This window comes from Podarcis melisellensis (genome assembly GCF_964234715.1).
Source record: "Podarcis melisellensis genome assembly, chromosome: 2".
NCBI classification, from domain to species: Eukaryota; Metazoa; Chordata; class Lepidosauria; order Squamata; family Lacertidae; genus Podarcis; species Podarcis melisellensis.
In genome coordinates, this window is record NC_138529.1 from 12,936,961 (window position 1) to 12,959,845 (window position 22,885).

The following is a 22,885-nucleotide window of genomic DNA, read 5'->3' on the forward strand; positions in this document are numbered from 1 at the left end:
TCGAGAACACTGTCCAACCATATTGTCCTCTGTCGTCCCCTTCTCCTTGTGCCCTCCATCTTTCCCAACATCAGGGTCTTTTCCAGGGAGTCTTCTCTTCTCATGAGGTGGCCAAAGTCTTGGAGCCTCAGCTTCAGGATCTGTCCTTCCAGTGAGCACTCAGGGCTGATTTCCTTCAGAATGGATAGGTTTGATCTTCTTGCAGTCCTTGGGACTCTCAAGAGTCTCCTCCAGCACCAGAATTCCAGCTCTCACTTCCATACATCACTACTGGGAAAACCATAGCTTTAACTATACGGACCTTTGTCGGCAAGGTGATGTCTCTGCTTTTTAAGATGCTGTCTAGGTTTGTCATTCCTTTTCTCCCAAGAAGCAGGCGTCTTTTAATTTCGTGACTGCTGCTTAGGCTCTGGCTAATCTCCAGGAGTTCTGCCTTTTAGGGAGCAGGGTTCACAATCATGACAAATTTAGGTTCACTAATTTCAACAGGTCTATTCTAAGTAAATGTTAGTTGGCTACAGTTTTATATGAATCAGTCTGACGCAGAAACACTGTCCCCAAATCCCAGATTTATGAAGGGCAGCAATGATTATTCAGTGATGAAGGAAATACTTCTTGAAAAAACAAGAACCCGAAGCGACATTGCAGTGAGGCAAAACAGAATCTGTGAATTAGCCCTAAGAAAAAGATAATTTGTCCACACAATGGAACAAACACTTCCTTTGGCTCATAATAAAGGGTTCAGTAACAAAGTACTGATGGAAGTGTGCCCTGATCCACGAAAGCTTCTGTCTGTTAGTCTTCAAGGTGCTTTTTGTGGCAATCACTTCGGTAGTTCTTTTTTTTGGGGGGGGGGGGAGCACTGTGTTTCATTGTGCTGAACACCTTTGTGTGCATTTGCAGCAAAATAGACATCCATGTGATCTGTACTCTCACTGTTATACATTCGTTTCCCTATGTGAACGCTGCATCCTTGTAGGAAAAGGTCCTCATTTTGCTTAGTTGTGCAAACCCGGGGGTGAATGTGTAGAAATACATGAAGGAAACTGACAGTGGCATAAAACTGAGATCAGAGTGTGAACAGCCCTCTTATTTTAACAGGTGTTAACTCTCACACAATGTCGGTGCTATTTCAATTTGCTAATTTATTCTCAATCTCACAGGAACATTCAGCTATTCAAGGATACAGAGGTAAATCCTGCTCTGCTCTGCGTCCTGGTTGCTAAAGAAAGGCTGTACCTGTCTTTATGACAAGAATATGAAAATGATCCATTAAAAAAAACAGCTAGGAGGAGAAGGAAGTCCATGTTTCATAATGTGTATGCTAACAAGCCCTTACTATGTCTGCATATGGAGAAAATTATTTTAAGTTGACACTTGAGAGACAAAGGGATCTAAATAATAAAATTGCAACAAGTGCTGTTAAAAAAAGAAAACTGACTATGGTTTGTTCACTTGCTTATACCTTTAAAGCAGTTTCAAAGAAGAAGAAGAAGAGAAGAAGAGTTTGGATTTGATATCCCGCCTTTCACTCCCCTTCAGGAGTCTCAAAGCGGCTAACATTCTCCTTTCCCTTCCTCCCCCACAACAAACACTCTGTGAGGTGAGTGGGGCTGAGAGACTTCAAAGTGTGACTGGCCCAAGGTCACCCAGCAGCTGCATGTGGAGGAGCGGAGATGCGAACCCGGTTCCCCAGATTACGAGACTACCGCTCCTAACCACTACACCACACTGGCTCAAAGAATCAAAGCTCAAAGAATTCTGGGCACTGTAGTTCACCTCTCACAGGTGCCCCAAATTCTTTGAAGGGAGAAATGTACTTTTAATCTGCTTTAAATGTATAATGTGTAAGGAACCTAAGCGATAAACTCAAACTAACCCCCTCCTTAGCAGCATGTAAGCATGCTTCCATGGACTATTCATTCTGATTTGTTTGCAGGGAGATTAGCCAACTTTGGCTATTTAATGAGCATGCACTCAGGGGGGTGAGGTTATTTTGCATCAAAGCAAGTCCGTTCCAGTACATTTTCCGCAGAACTTTATCTGCCACCAAAAGTCCAATCTTTTGAGGAAGTGGGTTTGTTTCACAAGACTGCCTTATCAACTATAATTGCGTAATCTGAAATTTCCAGTATGTGGCTGAACCCCAACTGAAAATATTGAGAGTCTGGAAGCAACCCTGTTTGGCAAAAGCTTGTCTAAAATCACTGCATCTCCATCTTTCTGAAAAGCAATAGAGGATGAAGCTGATGGGCCTTTGTGGAGTGTGAATACAACAAGGGCACAACTAGCAATAAAGATTGAATTGGTTAAAAACAACATGTGCAAAGATGTGTTTTTATTTTAAATAGGGCTCATAGAGCCCAGTCTTATGCATAGCTGTAGCCAAATCAATTCCAGTCTTCCCTGGTGTGTGAAAAGATAGTTCAATTGACTCAGCTTCCCTTTTTTAACATTCTGGGTGGAGGGGTAGAAGAAAAAGAAGGGGCACTTGAAAACAGTCTCCCTCCAGCTTCCTCAACACCCAGGATTGTCGCCAGCAAGAACTCCCAGTTCCCAGACAAAGCCGCACAATCAAGCCGACTAGAGAACACCCCACACCTTGCCTTCATTTGCAACACCTGGCAGATCACAATGCCTTGCAGGTGGGCTGTGTTTCTAACTTGGATGGTTTTCCAAAGGTGGGAGGGGGGGAGCCTTTTTTCACTCCAAAGGTTGCATTCCCTTCTGGGCCATCTTCAGAGGACTACATGCCATTCTTTGGTCAGCAGGGACAATTAAAGCAGATTTTACTTTTTTTTTTTTTTACAGTGAGCCTGTGTCTATACACACTGCGCCCCCCCTCTGCATCCTCCATCGAGACAATGAGAGGCATTATCAGAGAGTTCAAGGACACATTCCAGCCAGGCAAAAACAGCTGGAATGGAGCAGCGCCAGTGAGGGAGGGATCAAGGGTCAGTCAGAAGCTGGTGGGGACTGCCTTTGACCCCTTAGGCCCAAGGTTTCTCACCCCTGCTTTAAAATAAAATTCCTGATACAGTTTTGCCAATAGCAGCTAATAACGATGGCTATGGAATACAGTAGTAACTCGGGTTACAGACACTTCAGGTTACAGACTCTGCTAACCTAGACCAGTGTTTTTCAGCCACTGTTCCGCGGCACACTAGTGTGCCGCGAGATGTTGCCTGGTGTGCCGTGGGAAAAATTGAAAAATTCGAAAGATTAAAAAAAAAGTCAAATTTTCGCCCACTAGGCGGGCGCCGGACTGTGTCCACCCTATTTTCCATCCGTCCTGGGTGGGGATCAGATCGGATGAGAGCGGACAGTCGGTCCGCTCTCATCCGATTACCCATAGAGAGCAGCGGGGTTCTGACATCTCCCTCTCCGCACACAGTGTGGGGACGGAGCTGTCATCCGCCGGCTCAGCGGGGATCAGCGGATCGATCCCCGCTGAGCAGAGAATGGTCCGCAACGTTTTTGTTTGCCATTAAAGAAAAATATATTAAACATTTTATAATGGTGGTGTGCCTCATGATTTTTTTCATGAAACAAGTGTGCCTTTGCCCAAAAAAGGTTGAAAAACACTGACCTAGACATAGTACCTCGGGTTAAGAACTGTGCTTCAGGATGAGAACAGAAATCCAGCGCTGGCGGCGGGAGGCCCCATTAGCTAAAGTGGTACCTCAGGTTAAGAACAGTTTCAGGTTAAGAACGGACCTCCAGAACAAATTAAATTCTTAACCTGAGGTACCACTGTATAGAATACAGTGGTACCTTACTTGTCAAAAGTAATCTGTTCCAGAAGACTGTTCGACTTCTGAAACATTCAACAACTGAGGTGCAAATGGCAGTGAGAAAAATCAGTGGAGAAAATTGAAACAAACGCAGTGGAAGCCGTTCAGCTTCCGAAGTGCGTTCGAAAACGGAAGCATTTCCTTCCGGGTTTTTGAAACCTGGACGTTCGAAACCCAAAGCGTTCGGCTTCTGAGACGTTTGAAAACCGAGGTACCACTGTATACATTCAAAGTACTGTAACTAACAGGAAACTTAAAATATTGTCTTAAAAGATGTCAAAATAAAACATAACTGAAGGTGGTCAAATATAGAATGCACTTTTAAAACAGTACAGTGGCTCATGCCTTGCTAACCTCAAGGCTTGATTGCTGTAACGTGCTTTTTTGTGGGGCTGCCACAGTTTCTGGTTCAAAAGCCGCCATTAGCCAAGGTGCTCACAGGAACAGGGGGCTGGCAACATGTTATTCTGCTGATGAGCCAGCAGAGCAGAACAGAGCCCCATACCCCCTGATGGTCACTTGGCCATCACTAGGGATCGTACCTTGAGTGATGCAGGCCCTCCAGTGTGGAACTCCCTAAAGTTGAGGACACAGGTGGCGCTGGGGTCTAAACCACCGAGCCTCTTGGGCTTGCTGATTGGACGACGAGGTGAGCTCCCGTTGCTCTGTCTCAGCTCCCGCCAACCTAGCAGTTCAAAAGCATGCTAGTACAAGTAGATAACTAGGTACCACTGCGGCAGGAAGGTAAATGGCGTTTCCATGCGCCCGTCACAGTCCTCCATGCGACAGTAGCAGTTTAGTCCTGCTGGCCACATGACCCAGAAAACTGACTGTGGACAAACGCTGGCTCCCTTGGCCTTAAAGCAAGATGAGCGCTGCAACCCCAGAGTCGCATTTGACTGGACTTAACCGTCTCGGGGTCCTTTACGCGGGTGGTGCTGTGGGTTAAACCACAGAGCCTAGGACTTGCCGATCAGAAGGTTGGCGGTTCGAATCCCCGTGATGGGGTGAGCACCCGTTGCTTGGTCCCTGCTCCTGCCAACCTAGCAGAAAAGCACGTCTAAGTGCAAGTAGATAAATAGGTACCGCTTCAGCGGGAAGGTAAACGGCATTTTCATGCGCTGCTCTGGTTCGCCAGAAGCGGCTTAGTCATGCTGGCCACATGACTCAGAAGCTGTATGCCGGCTCCCTCGGCCAATAAAGCAAGATGAGCGCCGCAACCCCAGAGTCGGCCACAACTGGACCTAATGGTCAGGGTTCCCTTTACCTTTACTATCCCTGTCTTGCATGCCTTTGCAGCATGCTCTCCCCAGAGAGGCCTGTCTGGTGCCATCATGATATGTCTTTAGGCGCCAGGCAAAAACATTCCTCTTTCCCCAGGTCTATGACCGTTAAATCATCTGTGGCCTATGAAAGTGTGGGGCAGGGGAGTGTCACTAATTATTTTTCTATCTGTCCTTCTGTCTGTATGCTTTTTACTATGTTTTTATTACTGATGTTCTGTAATGCGTTTTTAATGTTGTGCACTGCCCTGGGATCTTTTGAGAAAGGCTGGCATAAATTGAATACATAATAATAATGATTTTCTAATTAATTTTAAACCAATCAGTATTGATTGATGTTCTTAGGGTTGTTGTTTTTAAATAGCCTTATATGTTGTACTGCACAGCTTATATGAGCACCTTGCTATTTTTTCGTTAACAAATAAAATGAAAGGGAGGTCTTTGGGTCTGATCAAGCAGGACTTGTCTGTTGCCGGGGGTCTCAAACTGAGGCCTGCTTTAGTCACTCGGCTTTGGTAGCAGAAGAGCCTCTCAGCATGCTTTTCTATTTTTGTCCTGCTATTTAAAGGATATATATATATATTTATTCACGTCATCAGTCCCTTAATGTGACTTAAAAATTTAAGCCGTTCTGGGGAGAACGGTTCAAAAAATTGAGAATACCATTTACCCATCCAATAGAGTCCGCCTTTTGAAAGGCTAAAGTCAACGACCCGTTTTTCTAAACAACACAAGTCACGGGGGAGCAGGTTTTTGAGCTGGTGGTCCACTGGGCTGGGCTGAGGAAAGAAGGCAGCTGTCTGCAGCGAAGAGGCGAAGGCTGGCAGCCAGCCATATGTATATGGAGATTGTGCATCCATGCCACATATTTTGATATTACATGGCTTCCTCCCAAACCTCGAAGTTTGGTGAAGATGTTGAGACTATTCTGCTAGAGATTCATTAGCTTCTTCTTGAAGGAAGAGGGAAAGGAAACCTCAGAATTAGGACCCAAATGTAGCACTTCCTATGTCTGCCTTATCTGGCCCCAGGGATTCTCCCTAGGTCACCCTCTCTCCCTCGCCACACCCCTCACCCATCCCAATTTGCACCCTCCTTGGTTTGGCATGTGCCCTTTGCCATTCATCTGTTTGTTCTGTTGCTGCACTGATGGTTCGGCTTTGCATTTTGCCTGAACCCAGACCCACGGTTTAGCTGTCTCCAGACAAACCACAAGCTACAACCAAGGTTTGTTCCATAGTTTACCGCTCATGTGGTTTAAATAATACTAATAATAATAATAAATTTTATTTATATCCCGCCCTCCCCAGCTGAAGCTGGGCTCAGGGCGGCTAACAACAATCAAAAGTCCAACATTCTAAAAACATTCATTATAAAATTCATTAAAATCAAATTAATGGCAACCATCAAGCAAAATTCTGTGCAGATTGCCAGAGGAGGGGGTCAGGCTGTGCCCTGACCAAAGGCCTGGTGGAACAGCTCTGTCTTGCAGGCGCTGCGGAAAGATGTCAGGTCCCGCAGGGCCCTAGTCTCTTGTGACAGAGCGTTCCACCAGATTGGAGCCGCGGCCGAGAAAGCCCTGGCTCTAGTTGAGGCCAGCCTAACCTCTCTGTGGCCTGGGATCTTTAGGATGTTTTTATTTGCAGACCGTAAATTTCTCTGTGGGACATACCAGGAGAGGCGGTCCCGTAGGTACGAGGGTCCTAGGCCGTATAGGGCTTTAAAGGTTAAAACCAGCACCTTAAACCTGAACCCGGACTCCATTGGGAGCCAGTGCAGCTGGTATAGTACCGGATGAATATGATCTCGCAGCGAAGACCCCATAAGGAGTCTCGCCGCGGCATTCTGCACCCGCTGGAGTTTCTGGGTCAGTCTCAAGGGCAGCCCCACATAGAGCGAGTTACAATAATCCAGTCTGGAGGTGACTGTCGCGTGGATCACAGTGGCTAGGTCAGGGCGAGAGAGATAAGGAGCCAACTGCTTAGCTTGGCGGAGATGAAAAAATGCCGCCTTTGTTACAGCTGTAATCTGCGCCTCCATAGAGAGGGAGGTATCGAAGATTACACCCAAACTCTTAACGGACGATGCTGGCACTAATTGCACCCCCGCAAGAGATGGGAGTTGCCCCCTCAATCCCATATCGCTAAACCACGAGACTGGGACCAGACCAAATGCTAAACCAAGCCATGGCTTAGCCACGCCAAGGAGGAGCAAGCCAACAGCCACCTCCTGTTTGGGAGCCCGCAAATTTGCAGCTTGTTCATATTAAACCATGGTTTGGCTTCGTGTTATCTGCAAACAAGGTGGTGCAGCCAGAGCCTTTGTTTTCATAAACACAGTGCTTTGCATTGGTTACTTTAGAACAGCAGCAGAGGGCTTTGGGCATCCCCGCCATTCCCCTTCTCCGATGTCTGACGTGGTACAAATATCATCTGGAATGGGCCTGCACAAACTGTGCCCCATCAAGCCTTGCACAGCCCCCCAGCTCTGTGCAGTGACCCACTAGTGGCCAAACAAACCTGCCTGTGCTGTTCCCCTGGAATGGCAAATGGAGGTTGTCAAAAAGTCAGCCAGTCATGCTACTCAGCGGTTGGGCCAAATGGTCAACAGTGGCGCTGGTTTGTTTTGGAAGAATCACAAGTCCTTTTCATTCAGAGAAATGTTTTGGGCAGCTTTGCCAACACATCCACAAAAGGATACTATCCCCAAATAAAAATGTTTATTAGCCTGCTTACCCACACATATCTGTGTAAAACGTATACATATTGAACCTAAAAGGAGGGGGCAGGTAGAGAGAACAAATGTCTTCCTTAACAAATGCAGGATAAGCTTGCCTGGTTACCTGGAGACAAGTCTAACTCCCCACAGGTGATTAGGGAAAATTAACTCTTTACAAGCATCATTTTAGGGGGGGAAAGGGGATTTCAACTTTCATGTTGAAATATTCTAGCCTTTCAGTCCATTACTTTTAATGCTTCCTACTGCTGGACCTTTGGATATAAGGCAAGATAGAAATCTAAAGAAATAATTATGCACTTCCCATTCTGGCTCCACAAACGAGTCCAGAGGGTGACATTTGCATTTATTGGACCAGTTTGAAGAGCCTGACGTGGGGAAGGCACAAGGCAAATGTACTTTTTATCCCCAAATGTTGTTGTTTGTCAGCAAGGTCCGCGTGTGGAGATTGTGTCAATGTACAAAACAGTATCTGCTTTACACCAGCACAGGATCAGGCCCAGGGTTAGCCTAGTTATTTTTGTAACTGCCGTTATTCAACTGCTGAATTATAATAGCAAAATGTCAAAAGGAAATAAACAAGCAGAAGATGATTCATCCCGATACACAGTAATTAGCATGTTGACAATTATGATCTGCTAATGTGCACTGGATATTGCACAGCAGTGCTCCCCCTTTCTTTGTCAAACAATCTGGAGAATCCCTGACACGCTTAAACTTGCTGTTTATACTCCACAAAGCTTTCCCTCGCACTCTCAAAACATGCACCATGATATTTTTTAAAATTATTTATTTGGAACTTTTGTAACCCGCTCGTCCTGCAAAGATCCCAGGGTGGCCTTTAATATGCATTTAATACATATTAAACCAAAATACTAAAACACTAACAATTGTCAGAACAAGGAAGAGTTTTAAAGGATAGCTGTGTGAAGCCATTTTGCTTAGTATCTCTTTGCACTTTTTAACTGGTTGGTCAACTGCAACTTGTTCCTTTTATTCTCCAAGCACATCTGGTTGCTCCCTAAGCAGCCCCTTTCTGCAGGGAAAAAGAGCAATTGTGAGTTAAAAAGAGAACATGCTCCCTTCAAGTGCAACGGCTTAGAGTATTCTATCATTACAGGCGAGGATGTGTGATCCTAGGTTTTTTTGCAATTCATTAAGATACTCCAGCCATCTTGGATCAGATACCCACTTTAATCCACCAAAAATTGTGCCCATGGTTATAGCATTGCAATTAAACATGACGCAAACGACCAATGTGTTATTTCCCCATGTTAAAGTTTAGTATTTAAGCTTTCTGAAACACACCCCTAACAAGATTTTCATCCTCAGTTATATTAAAAAAATGAATCATACCTCTGAAATAATATAATAAAGCTACTGAAATGTTTGCACAATGGAACATAATCTTCCCTGATCAAACACATTTTATCTGCAATATTAAGAAACCTACCATTCAACCTTATATTAAATAAGCAACACACACTTTCTGAATCTCTTCGCTTCTATCTGCCATTTCCCCAGGTAGCACAGGAAAGATGATCATATTGAGGAGCGGGAGCCATTTTTTGAAATTCTTGGGCCAGGGTGGCTATGCTTTGGCACTCTAGACCAGGGTTTCCCAAACTTGGTTCTCCAACTGTTTTTGGACTACAACTCCCATCATCCCTAGCTAGCAGGACCCGTGGTCAGGGATGATGGGAACTGTAGTCCAAAAACAGCTGGAGAACCAAGTTTGGGAAACCCTGGTCTAGATGTTGTTGAAACTACCATTCCCATCAGTCCCAGCCAGCATGGGCAATGATAAGGGATAATGGGAGGTCTAGTACAACGCCATCTGAAGGCCCGCTTGTTTGTCACTTAATGTACATCTTATCCATTCAGTTGGACCCCAACTGCCTGAGAAAGCCAATCAGAAAGCTTCAGGGTCCCGAGAAACAACCTGATTGGCTGCCATTTTGAACAGCTTACATTTCAGAAGAGCAAAAGCTGCCACGCATTTGCAGATGAACTTTACTTAAGCCAATTGGTGGCCTCACATTCTGACTTTCTTAAGACTCAGTTGTTGATCCCACCAACCCTGCTTAAATCATCATCAGCCCCAGAGTTCCCACCAGACTTTGCAGGAGGTTGCGCATGCCGTTGGGATAAACTTTGGCCAAACCCTGTAAATAATGGGTGACCCACAAGCAGCCCTCATTGTTATCTGGTGACAGCTAAGTAGATCAGCGCGTGTTGGAAGCAGGAAGGCTGGCGCAAGGATCAGGGTTTGCGGGAAGAGGATACGTCTGGAAGGTAGGAACAGACCTCAGTCGGAGTCGCTGCTGCTGGAAGAGGAGGAGGAATGCTGTAAACAGAAGAAGAGGGAGGCTCATGAGGCTTCAATTCTGACTCAGTGTTACTGCTACCGAAATCTAATCAGGGCTTTCATCTATCCCAGAGCTCATCTCAAGAAAATGTCAATTGGGGATATTAATGCCTCATTATCAGCTGAAATTACTGTTTCCTATACACACAGATTGGATGAAGGAAAAGACAGACTCTGAACAAGTACTGCAGGGGAGGGGAAACTCCCCCCCCACACACACACACTGCGAAGGGCCGTTTGCCATGGACAAAGACAACTGGAGTTTGCTGCCGATGGTGGGAGAAGCCAGAGTTAACGGGAACTTGCAGCGTTGAATAGTGCTCCCCCCCCCCCCAGTGTCACTATTCAGCTGCTACCTCCCACCGCCCTCCATCTTGGTCCATTTCACTGACCCATCCCCAAATAACAAGCGGTCCAAAGTGACTACTTTCAAAGGACTTTCCCCACCCTTTCCATCATTCTGTTTGGGATCCATTTCCATTTTGCAGAAGGCTTTCTCCCACCCTTTCCATCTGTTTCGGCTCCATTTTTTTCTTCTCCCATTCTCTCTCTTGGGACTCCTTTTCCCACCAACTGGCCCAAGTGCTCTTTTCTGAAGATGGCGAATACGCATGTCCACAGTTTGACTGTCAGAGGTCAGAGCTCTTCCCTGCAGAAAGGAGTACCTCTCCCCAACCACGCTGTGTACCCTCCTCCAGCATCACTCCCCATAATTTACAGCTACACCCCAAAATAATTCTAATCACAAACCCCACAGACCCTGTCTAGCTCACGGTTGAAGGCCCAGTGACCATTTACCTCAGACCACCAGGCCTTCTCTCCTCTACCTCCATGGAAGCCTCCCTCAACATAATGCCCCCCAGTAGGGCTGGGCGATACCTGGTTTTCAACATTGTGATATATTGCCAGCTAAACATCACAATGGGATGCAGGTGGCGCTGTGGGTTAAACCACAGAGCCTAGGACTTGCCGATCAGAAGGTCGGCGGTTCGAATCCCCGTGATGGGGTGAGCTCCCGTTGCTCGGTCCCTGCTCCTGCCAACCTAGCAGTTTGAAAGCATGAAGTGCAAGTAAATAAATAGGTACCGCTCCAGCGGGAAGGTAAGCGGTGTTTCTGTGTGCTGCTCTGGTTCGCCAGAAGCGGCTTAGTCATGCTGGCCCCATGAGCCGGAAGCTGTACGCCGGCTCCCTCGGCAAATAAAGCGAGATGAGCACCGCAACCCCAGAGTCGGTCATGACTGGACCTAATGGTCAGGGGTCCCTTTACCTTTTAAACATTGCAATATACTAATATAATCGCAATGCCTGTAATAAGGATGGAGTTACATAGAGGCATTGGCTGGCTTCACAGTTTTTCCTGCATCATGATTTTTGCAAAGCATACACACACACACACAATCACGATTTACAATATATCACCAGGTCAAATATTATGAAGCTGATATCACGATACGGAATTCAAACTGGTTTTGGACAATACATTGCCCAGCCCTAACATACATAACGGCTCATGTTATATCGCAAGGTCAAAAATTATGAAGCTGATATCACAATATGGACTTCAAAACAGTTTTGGACAAAATATCGCCCCGTCCTAGCCCTTAGATGTTGCTGAATTCCAACTCCCATCAGCCCCATCTGGCATGGACAACGGTCAGGGATGATGTGAGTCCAGCAACATCTGAAGAAGAGGAGTTTGGATTTGATATCCCTCTTTATCACTACCCGAAGGAGTCTCAAAGCGGCTAACATTCTCCTTTCCCTTCCTCCCCCACAACAAACACTCTGTGAGGTGAGTGGGGCTGAGAGACTTCAGAGAAGTGTGACTGGCCCAAGGTCACCCAGCAGCTGCATGTGGAGGAGCGGGGAAGCGAACCCGGTTCACCAGATTACGAGTCTACCGCTCTTAACCACTACACCACACTGGCTCTCTGAAGAGCAGCAGATTGGCTAGCTTCTTGAAGCACAGCAACAAGTAAAGAAAGTCCAAGTTTCCTGCTCTTCCCCAACCCTCCCTTCCTCTTTCACACACCTTCCCATGCATCTTGTGATGCTTGTGTGACTTGTCCATCTTGTGCGCCTTCTTCATCTTCTTCTTCATCTTCTTTGCTGCCTTCTTATCCATCCCATGGGTCCCCATGGCAACAGCCCCGGGCAGCAAAGGATTCACCCCCATCCCTCCAGGCATACCTGGGGCAGGTGGGGGGTAAGGACCGCCAGGGGGGACAGGGTAACCAGGTTGGTGTCCAGCATACGGGGGCAGGATAGAATGACCTGGTGGGTATGCAGGTTGCCCGGGGATCCCTGCTGGGGGCCCAGGATATGGGCCAACAGGTACTGGACCTGGGGGGAAGGCAGGATTCACAGGAGGGGGGTGGGCAGGGTTGAAGCCCGCTGGATAAGAAGGGTTGGGAGGATAGGCAGCTCCTGGGTAGGCCCCTGGCTGGCCTAAAACAAAAAAGGGAGGGGGGAGAAAATCTTATCAGTTGCAAGGCTAAATGAAACACGCAGCAGTCAACCTGAAGCATCTTACCATTCTGTCTATGTCATGGGTAGGCAACCTAAGGCCCAGGGGCCGGATCCGGCCCAATCACCTTCTAAATCTGGCCCACGGACAGTCCGGGAATCAGCGTGTTTTTACATGAGTAGAATGTGTCCTTTTCTTTAAAATGCATCTCTGGGTTATTTGTGGGGCTTAGGAATTCGTTCATATATTTTTTTCAAAATATAGTCCGGCCCCCCACAAGGTCTGAGGGGCAGTGGACCAGCCCCTGGTTTGCTGACCCCTGGTCTATGTATACTAGGCAACATGAGCAAGACACCATCTCTAAAATATAGGAAACTGTCTTATACCAAGTCAGAGCAGTGATCCATCCAGCTCAGAATTTTCCAAACAAAGGGGCCTACTTGGAGGTGCCGTCATGGTATTGCCTACAGAGTTTGGCTCCCTAAGAATCTCAGCTTTCATTTGGGTGGGGGAGCAAGCCCTTATGAATTGTAAAGACATAGCTGAAACTGTGTAGGGCACATTGGGCTAGTGATTTTGGGTATAATATCAAACTTTCATCTTGGGAAAAGTTGTGGAGAGAATAAAATTTACAGCATGCTGTGCATTAAAAGAAAATCACATGAAAATGATGTACCATTGGTATCTAACACCAAGTAAGATTGCAAAAATGTATAAAACTAAATCAAATATGTGTTGGAAATGTAAAGAGAAAGAAGGTACTTTTTTCCATATGTGGTGGTCATGTTGTAAGATTAACAGCTTCTGGGAAAGGATTTATAATGAATTAAAGAAAATGTTTACGAATACATTTGTTAAAAAACCAGAAGCCTTTCTTTTAGATTTAATAGGGGAAGAAGTAGCAAGAGAAGATAAAAGACTTTTTATGTATGCAACGACGGCAGCGAGAATGCTACTGGGAAGAAGCAGCATTACCAACAAAGGAAGAATGGCAAACAAAATTGATGGATTATGCAGAAATGGTGAAACTGATGGGGGAGATCAGAAACCCAGGATCTTCTGTTTGCAAAGCCTGGGCTCTGCCAGTGATCTCCTACAGATCTCCTACAACAGTTCAGCTGCTCCCTTAACTGGCTACATCCACACATGTTCCACTCCCAACCTCAGCCCACCAAGCTTGCAAGGAGAAGCAGTTCTTTTTCCTTCCACATTTCTGCATGTTCTCTAGAGGAGCAGCCCCTGCGCTTTTGGCCACACAAGTTTAAACCTTCAATCAACTCAAGGACCTCCAATGTTCAGAAAGCAAGTTTCCACTAATGAGAGAAGGAATTTTGGATTCAGGAGGTCCAAGGAGGCCATGTGGTTGGCCCCGGAGAAAGCACAGGGTCTTTCAAAAGCAACAACACATCACTAGTGACGGCTAGCAACGTCAAACTGAGCCTTCTGCTGAATCGCTGAGGACAACTCACAGGCAGTGAGGTCAGGCAAAACAAAAGGCTGTCCTTGACTTGAGACAACCTAGTTCTGTTGCAGAAAGCAAGACTGGCCCGAGCCAATTGTGACTGGACTTAAAATGCCTTCTGTTTTTCCACTTGGCAGGACTTCCCTCACAGAGAACTTGCAAGATCTTTGCCATCCAGGTGAGTTTTAATGCTGATTAGGTACACCAGCACAATGGCATGAGAGGTGCCTTTGGAGAGGGGAGAGAGACAGCGGAAGAAGATTGGAAGAAATTTAAGGACTATCTTAAGAAACATTGCAAAATTAATGAATGTTAGAATGACGTTGGTTTAGAAATTATGTGGTTTCCAGCCGTAATGGATAAGTAAAAAGAAAAGAAAGGCCAAAAATTAAATGAAAATTAAGGGAAAGGATTTGCTGAATTAATAAAATAGAAATTGGAATACAGAGAGGGGAGGTATGAGGAAGTCGGGGAAGTAAGTTATAAGAAAAAAAGAGATTGAAATTATACTTGTCTTTTATTTTTGTCTGTTTTTATTATTGTTTTGTTTTTGTTTTTATACAACTTTTGAAAACTTAATAAAAATCTTTTTAAAAAAAAGAGAGAGGTGCCTTGGGAGCTACCAAGTCAGCTGACACTCTTTTCTTTTCTTTTTTTAAAAAGTAGTGTGGCAGCTATTTAATGCATGGATACAGGGACATGACTCAGTGCGTAGAAAGCACTCAGGGCTCTTTCTGGAAGCAGCCAACGCCTATCAAAAAATGCCCTCCTGCCCAGGGGTAGCTCACATGCAACATAATAGTTGCCACCTCTGTGCCCATCCCTATGCATATTCCCTAGAGAGGTACCCCAGATACACCCATCAATCCTTCTTCCCATTTACCTGAATTGGGGTCCCACATGGTTCTCAAGGAGACAAGAATGTGTCACCTGGGTAGGGAAAGATATTGTTAGCATAAACTACGTAAAGTTAAAGGCTATCAATTACTGCATAAACAAGATCATAAATCAAGTAGGTGGGAAAGATTTCTGCTCATAACAAAGTTCATACCATAAGGTCAAATTGCAAAAAGATAAGCACTTCAGGCTACACAGACAGAACTACACAGATTCTACTACAGAGAATTTAATTTAAGACAAGGATTATCCATGGACAATAGTATGCGGTACACAGACTGAAATTCAAGTTTCTGACAACTTTTTTTTTTAAATAATAAATCCCTAGCTGTCATGAATATGGATCTAGTTATAGAAAGCATGCGAGGGCCCACACTAAATTATTGGAAGGCAAGTGAAAAGTATAACCATGTATATTTAATTTTTTCCCTTCCAACTCATGTTTTTTTTTCTAATTTGATTTTTCCATCTTTAAAATCAGTATGAAATTAGGTTTATATGAATCTTAAGTATCTAAATAAGGTTATTTTGGAAATCTAAACCATACATCATCACTGCGTTACTCATACAAGATTCAAGATTCAAAACTAGATAGGTCAATTATATCATTTCACGTTTATAATTTCCAGGCTGTCTTTCCGTCATGCAATCCTCACAGTTTATCTACATTTTAAATATGAAGTTTTTAAGATAATATTTTAGCTTCCTGTTAATTAAGTTGCTTTGAATGTATACTTTATATTTGACTTTCTTTGGTAATGTTATATTCCATATTGTTTTATTTGGTGTTTTAAACCTCTCTTGAGTTTTTTTTTCTTAAAAACATAAAGTAGTATAGAAATGGAATTAATAAATAATAATAAATATGGTTATTTTACAAAACTAAACAGTCTGTCATCAGTGTGTTGCTCATGAGATTAAAACATTCAAACGATGTTACAAAGTTAAGAACTTAATTCGTTCCAGAGGTCTGTTCTTAAACTGAAACTGTTCTTAACCTGAAGCACCACTTTAGCTAATGGGGCCTCCTGCTGCTGCCGTGCGATTTCTGTTCTCATCCTGAAGCAAAGTTCTTAACCCGAGGTACTATTTCTGGGTAAGCCAAGTCTGTAACCTGAAGCGTATGTATGGGCGGGGTATAAATATTGAATTATTATATTATTATGTAACCTGAAGCATATGTAACCCGAGGTACCACTGTACTCTATTCCATCCCTCCACCTGTTTTCCAGTTGTTTTCCCCCCAACAACCAAGTCAGTAATGCGTTCTATGCCTACTGTGCATACTCATTCAATGAATTGTTTGTGGGTGTCCACACCCCCATTTATGAGTTCTCTCCCCCTTTAAAATGCTTGTACTCCTGCAGATCTTGGGATTTGCCCACAGATGGTGCCATTTTGGCTACAGCCCAGACTCATCGAGGATGAGTCTGCTATTAGTATATAGAATTTCAGCACTGACTAAAAGCCAAGAGTCTCCGAAGTGGTCCAAGAAGATCCTGATTCGAGTCTCACCTGCATCACAAACCCACCAGATATCTCAAGCTTTAACACCACCGAGGCAAGTGAATGGAAAACATTCCCACACTACAAGTGATCTGCCCTTTTATTCATGAGCATTTTAGGAGGCTTTTAACTCTTATTTTTAAAAGGCCTTCTCGGTGGCGGCCCCCACGCTGTGGAACGCCCTCCCATCAGATGTCAAGAGGATAAGTAACTACGTAACCTTTAGAAGACACCTGAAGAAAGCACTGTATAGGGAAGGTTTTAATGTTTCATTATGTTTTGATATATGCCGGAAGCCGCCCAGAGTGGCTGGGGCAATCCAGCCAGATGGGCGGGTTACAAATAATAAAATCGTTATTAATAATAATGTTAGTTTTTGCAAGCCGCTTTGAGTTCACCTCAAATAAACTCACAAATAAAACAACAATAAAAGTAAAAGTAGAAGCAGGAGACGAAAGATGGGCTATTGCTCCAATCGTAAATTCACTGCTGTGAATCCAGCAAAAATACCCTTTAAAAGTTGCCTTTGCCTTTAAACTTTTTAGAGCCCATTTATACACCCAGACAGAGAAAACCCTTCCACAAATTGCAAAAACTGCAAGAAATCCTACCAGATTGCAAGGATCCCGTCCCCCCCACCTACCTACCTTCCTTCACCTTTGCAACCGCTCTCCGCCTTCTGCCCTCACTCCCTTCCAAGTTCTGCAGCAGCAGCAGCGACTTCCTGGAAGCCTTCCTGGCGGCTGGGCTCCGTTTCGCATGTCCCTCCAGCCCATTGGCTCTCGGCCGCTACCGCCAACTTCCCATAGGAGAAGCTGCGTGTCCATCAGAAGCTGCGGCTCAAGCAGGCGGGAGAGGCGGCGCCTTCCACCAATGACTGTTCGGGCGCGGGCTGCAGATAGGGAAGCAAGGAAGGGACCAGCCTTGATCTGGGATTATTCCAGACCCTCCAATTGTCCCTATTTTCCAGGGACATCCCTGATTTAGAGAAGCTGTTTTTGATTTGATCCGGCAATGTCCCACTTTTCCTTAGGATATCCCTATTTTTCTTGGAGAAATGTTGGAGGGTGTGTTATTCCAGTTATTATTTCAGCCTGCAAACTTAAAAGATTCATTCAAACTGAGACTGTTTCTTTTCATATTTGTAATAACTGTAATAATTTTGGCATGCAGAATACACTTGGTCAATATATTCACATGCGTTCATCAGAACGTTTAATTTTTAATTTTTATGTAATGGTTGCAGTCAAAGATAGCTCTCAATGCAACTAGGCTAAACAGTTTAAGGATGAAAACATTCTGTTTTACAGAGTAGAAGTATACATATTTACTGGGTTGTGGAGTTCTTTAAAAAGGCTGCAGCTTTGAAACTTTAAAAAGGCAGCAATGGTTGTCTCGGGGCACCTCTCTTGACTGTCTCCCACCACCCCCAGGGATTCAGGCACTTTTGGTTTGCTCAATTAAATTGGATTAATTTATTATTTATTGAATTATATACTGCCCTATACCCAGAGGTCTCATGGCAGTTCACAGAACAAAATCAGCAATGACTTGCTTAGCACAACTAATCCATTAAGAAAGGAATCGGAGTTGTTCACTGTTTGAAAAGTGATGGGAGGAATGCACTGAAAAGTGTGGGGTGAACAATGGTGGGAAAATATATGAATACCCTAGAAGTAAATTAGGCTTATTACCTTAAAACTGCCCATCAATAAAGGCTGGATATCGCGTATCCTACTCTATACATTATACATACACAATAAAAACCATGCAAAAAAATTAAATCACAAATCATCAGCTAACTCTTACAGATGTTTTCTTAATTGCAAGCGTAAGCCTGGCAGCATAGACAAATCTTTGAAGGTTAAAATGCAAGATGCCTGCTGAAACTTTACTGGGAGAGCATTCCACAGGACTGGGCAAATGACGCTAAAGACTTGGTTTTCTGCTGATGTGAAATGAGCTTCACCAACTTGTGGGATGGCCAATGATGCTCCAGATGGTTTCAGCAATTGAGCTAGCATATAAGGGCTCAGGCAGTCCCTAAGGTACCCCGGACCTAAGTTGTTCAGGGGTTTGCAAATTAATACAAGACACCCAATTGCAGAGCTCATGGGATGCAGTTGAGCCACTTTGCATCTGGCTCAAAGCCCAGCCACTATTTTGCATGTGGCTGATGGGTGGATCTCTATTAAAAGAACAGGGACAAAACTGGTTTTGCAGTCCTGAAGTCTTTCCAACTCTCTCATGTTGCTTTCAGGATGGGCAGCTGTACACACCAATATTTGTTTCTTTCTTTGTTTAAAATATTAATAAACTACCTTTTAGAGTAACTACCATAGAAGGTAGCTTCTAAAATACAACCTCACAGAACCAAACAAATAACAGGAAGCAGATAACAAAAAGCATTCTACTAATTATCCAGAAAAATAAATAAAACCAGTCATAATAATACTATTAAAAAAAAATTATTCCAAGTTAAAGCGTTACAGAACCACAGTAGCTTTTGCTATAAAGCCACCTGAAATAGATTATTTAATGTAGTGGTTCTCAACGGGTGTGGCAGGAAAAGATTGCAAGTGCGGTGGGAATACTCAAGGACAAAGAAACATTTAAATATTTCAGTTTAGTCTAGTATAGTATAGTATAGTATTGTGGGATGTGGGTGGCGCTGTGGGCTAAACCACAGAGCCCAGGGCTTGCCGATCAGAAGGTTGGCGGTTCGAATCCCCACGACAGGGTGAGCTCCCGTTGCTCGGTCCCTGCTCCTGCCAACCTAGCAGTTCAAAAGTGCGTCAAAGTGCAAGTAGACAAATAGGTACCGCTCCGGCAGGAAGGTAAATGGCATATCCGTGCGCTGCTCTGGTTTGCCAGAAGCGGCTTAGTCATGCTGGCCCCATGACCTGGTAGCTGTATGCCGGCTCCCTCGGCCAATAAAGCAAGATGAGCACTGCAACCCCAGAGTCGGTCACGACTGGACCTATGGTCAGGGGTCCCTTTACTTTTACCTTTAGTATAGTATTTTAAAAATTATTTTCAGAATATGGATAGATATCATTTCAAAATGAGGGCAAGAGCAGCACACTTAGCTCAGTCAACACAGTATGAGACTCTTCATCTCAGGGTTGTGGGTTCAAGTCGCACGTTGGGCAAAAGATTCCTGCATTGCAGAGGGTGGACTAGATGAGCCTCGTGGCCCTTCCGATTCTACAATTCTATGATTCTAAGTGGTACCGAGGACACTGACATTAAATGAGGAGGAAGAGGAAATGGCCTGCGTAAGTGAGAAGCACCCTCTAAACGCCCACTCTTCTGCTCTCTCGTCACTACATACGAAAAAATACTATAGCCAAAAATATCCACAACTAGAATTGAAGCTCTGGGGCCAGCAGGAGGTTGGAATATGCATCACTGCTGCACTACCCCACACACCAGCTGTTAGGTGGGGAAGCACAGCAGCCTAAACCAGGCTTCCTCAACCTCGGCCCTCCAGATGTTTTGAGACTACAATTCCATCATCCCTGACCACTGGTCCTACTAGCTAGGGATCATGGGAGTTGTAGGCCAAAAACATCTGGAGGGCCAAGATTGAGGAAGCCTGGCCTAAACAAAACTCCATTGCACCTCTGGTCTTTTGAGGGTTTCCTCTGCCCTCACTGATGTCCTCTTCAGGCTCCTAGAAGGGTCTTCTCATGAACCATGAGAACTCCCCAACTCTTTCTTGCCGTTTCCTGGTTTGAATTTAATTAATTCCCAGCACCAAGCGTATACGCAATCGCACACCAGTTGATCACATGTAAGTTGAGCGGGGGCGGGAAGACGCCTGTAATAATAATGCAAAGGTGGCTCCCATGTTAGGAGAGGACTCAAAAGTGGGTCCCAAGTCTGAAAAGTGTAACAGGGTGCTGCAAGAAAGGTAACTCCAGGACAATCTTCCCCTTCCTCTATTTGTAATGACATGACATCATCACACTGTCCCAATTCCTTGTGGCCCACTAGGGCTGGGCGATATATCATCTAAAACCAGTTTGAAGTCCATATTGTGGTATCAGTTTCATAATTTTTGACCTGGCAATACACCACAAATCATGGTTGGTGTGTGTGTGTGTGCGCGCTATGCAAAAATGACAATGTGGGGAAAACCATAAAGCCAGCCAATGCTTCCCTCAATCCCTGCAGCCCCCATTAGCTCTGCCGACTTAGCTCTCCCCTGCCTCCTGCAGGGGCCAGTGAATCACAAGAGCAGGTGCTGGCAAAAATCACAAAGCAGGGAAAAACATGAAGCCACCCATGCCTCTTCTTGTTGTTTAGTCGTTTAGTCGTGTCTGACTCTTTGTGACCCCCTGGACCAGAGCACGCCAGGCCCTCCTGTCTTCCACTGCCTCCTGCATTTTGGTCAAACTCATGCTAGTAGTTTCGAGAACACTGTCCAACCATCTCGTCCTCTGTCGTCCCCTTCTCCTTGTGCCCTCAATCTTTCCCAGCATCAGGGTCTTTTCTAGGGAGTCTTCTCTTCTCATGAGGTGGCCAAAGTATTGGAGCCTAAGCTTCACGATCTGTCCTTCCGTTGAGCACTCAGGGCTGATTTCCTTCAGAATGGATAGGTTTGATCTTCTTGCAGTCCATGGGACTCTCAAGAGTCTCCTCCAGCACCAGAATTCAAAAGCATCAATTCTTCGGCGATCAGCCTTCTATATGGTCCAGCTCTCACTTCCATACATCACTACTGAGAAAACCATAGCTTTAACTATACGGACCTTTGTCAGCGAGGTGATGTCTCTGCTTTTAAAAAAAAATTAAAATAGATTTTTTTATTGGAATAATTCAACATTGATAGATTTATACATACATATTATGGATATACAAACAGACATACATTTCATACAATCCTCAAAAATATCCACACATACCCATATACAATCCCGCACATACTTCCTTTTACCACCACCATCCCTAACCCCTCACCCCACCCTGTGCTTGACTTCCAATCTACTCAGTTGCAATTTCTTTCCATTTCTATTACTTTCTTTCACACACTATTAAACCAACTTTCTACTTCTTTTTCTGTTACACATTGTTATCCATATTATTTGATATTTCAGTATTTACAGTGGAACTTGTTTATTCTAATAGGAGTTCTGGTTTTTCAATATGATTTTGCAAATATTATTTGAACACAAGATGTCTCTGCTTTTTAAGATGCTGTCTAGGTTTGCCATCGCTTTTCTCCCAAGAAGCAATGCCTCTACATAGCTCCATCTTTATTTCAGACATTGTAATATACTGGTATATCACAACCTTTACCTGGTGATATATCACAATCTTGAGAACCAGATATCGCTCAGCCCTCCTCCACGTCATCAGCTGCAGAACCAGGTTGAGGGAAAAGAAATGGGTGACTTAATGATGCCAAGGCGCATGTTTCCCTAAGTTCACAGTGCGGGGTGAGGAGGGAGAACATGACACAGGGTTGCCATTTTTAGTAGCAACCTTATGTTCGTTCGTCATTGCGTCTAGTTATGCCCTTAGAATATGCCCTCTACATCACTCTACATATGCCCTCTACATCAACTTCCTGAACATTTTTAAAAATGTACATATACAATCTTTAAATAGTGTTTGCCAAACATCGTCCCAAATAACAACCATTGGGGAAAAAAATCACTGTGTGGAAAAGGCTCTAAGTCAAGTTTCGTTTAAAAAGTGACTAATCGACCTTCCCAGCTATAAATAAGACGCCAGGCTCCAGTGTGCAGAGCCCAGCCTGCGTGTGCAAGTGAGCACCTGTGCCAAGGACACAGGCCATGCACTTCTGACAGATTCTGGCATGCAGCCAAGCAGCTTGGTGCATAATATAGGAAAAAGCCACCCTTTCTCTTCTGATGAGGCTGCAGGAATGCAATTCCGCTTGACAGCTGAATGTCAAAAGGAGAACATCGCTGAGCAGCAGAAGCTTCTGCTCTCTTTATTTCAAGCGCTTGAAGGAGATCACAAACAGATCCTTTATTTGATTCCATTTGTACCCCCATCCTCCCACCAAGGGCACATTTTTATTTGCACAACAACCCTGAGAGTCAGATTTATTGCAGATATTAATATTGCACACTCTGATGCATGAAAACAGACTCGTTTTTGGGAAATAAAACATTGTCAAGGCCCATAAGTTTAATTAAAGCTTTATTTGCAGAACATTCTTCATAACATAACAGAAACATCCAAATACCTCCCTAAGACATATGCCAGTCCAAGGCATAAACTCAGCATCTTCTTACAAAATATTAAATAATTCCAAAAGACCTAGAAGCAGAGGTCTGTCTCTCCCCACAGCCTGCACCTTGACTTAGGCTGTTTACCTGGAGAGCTTCATTTTCA

The 22,885-nt window shown here is 44.5% G+C and overlaps 1 protein-coding gene across 1 annotated transcript; it reads right to left on the reverse strand.

The window, feature by feature from the left end:
- Positions 1-7,774: 7,774 nt before the first annotated feature.
- PRR13 (proline rich 13) lies at positions 7,775-17,255 on the reverse strand. The gene is made up of 4 exons (XM_081900156.1): positions 17,161-17,255; positions 14,994-15,040; positions 12,214-12,629; positions 7,775-10,160 (listed from the first exon to the last, which is right to left on the reverse strand). The coding sequence occupies exons 2-4, from the start codon at positions 15,010-15,012 to the stop codon at positions 10,122-10,124; spliced, it is 474 nt and encodes a 157-aa protein (XP_081756282.1). The 5' UTR covers positions 15,013-15,040; positions 17,161-17,255; the 3' UTR covers positions 7,775-10,121.
- Positions 17,256-22,885: the final 5,630 nt, after the last annotated feature.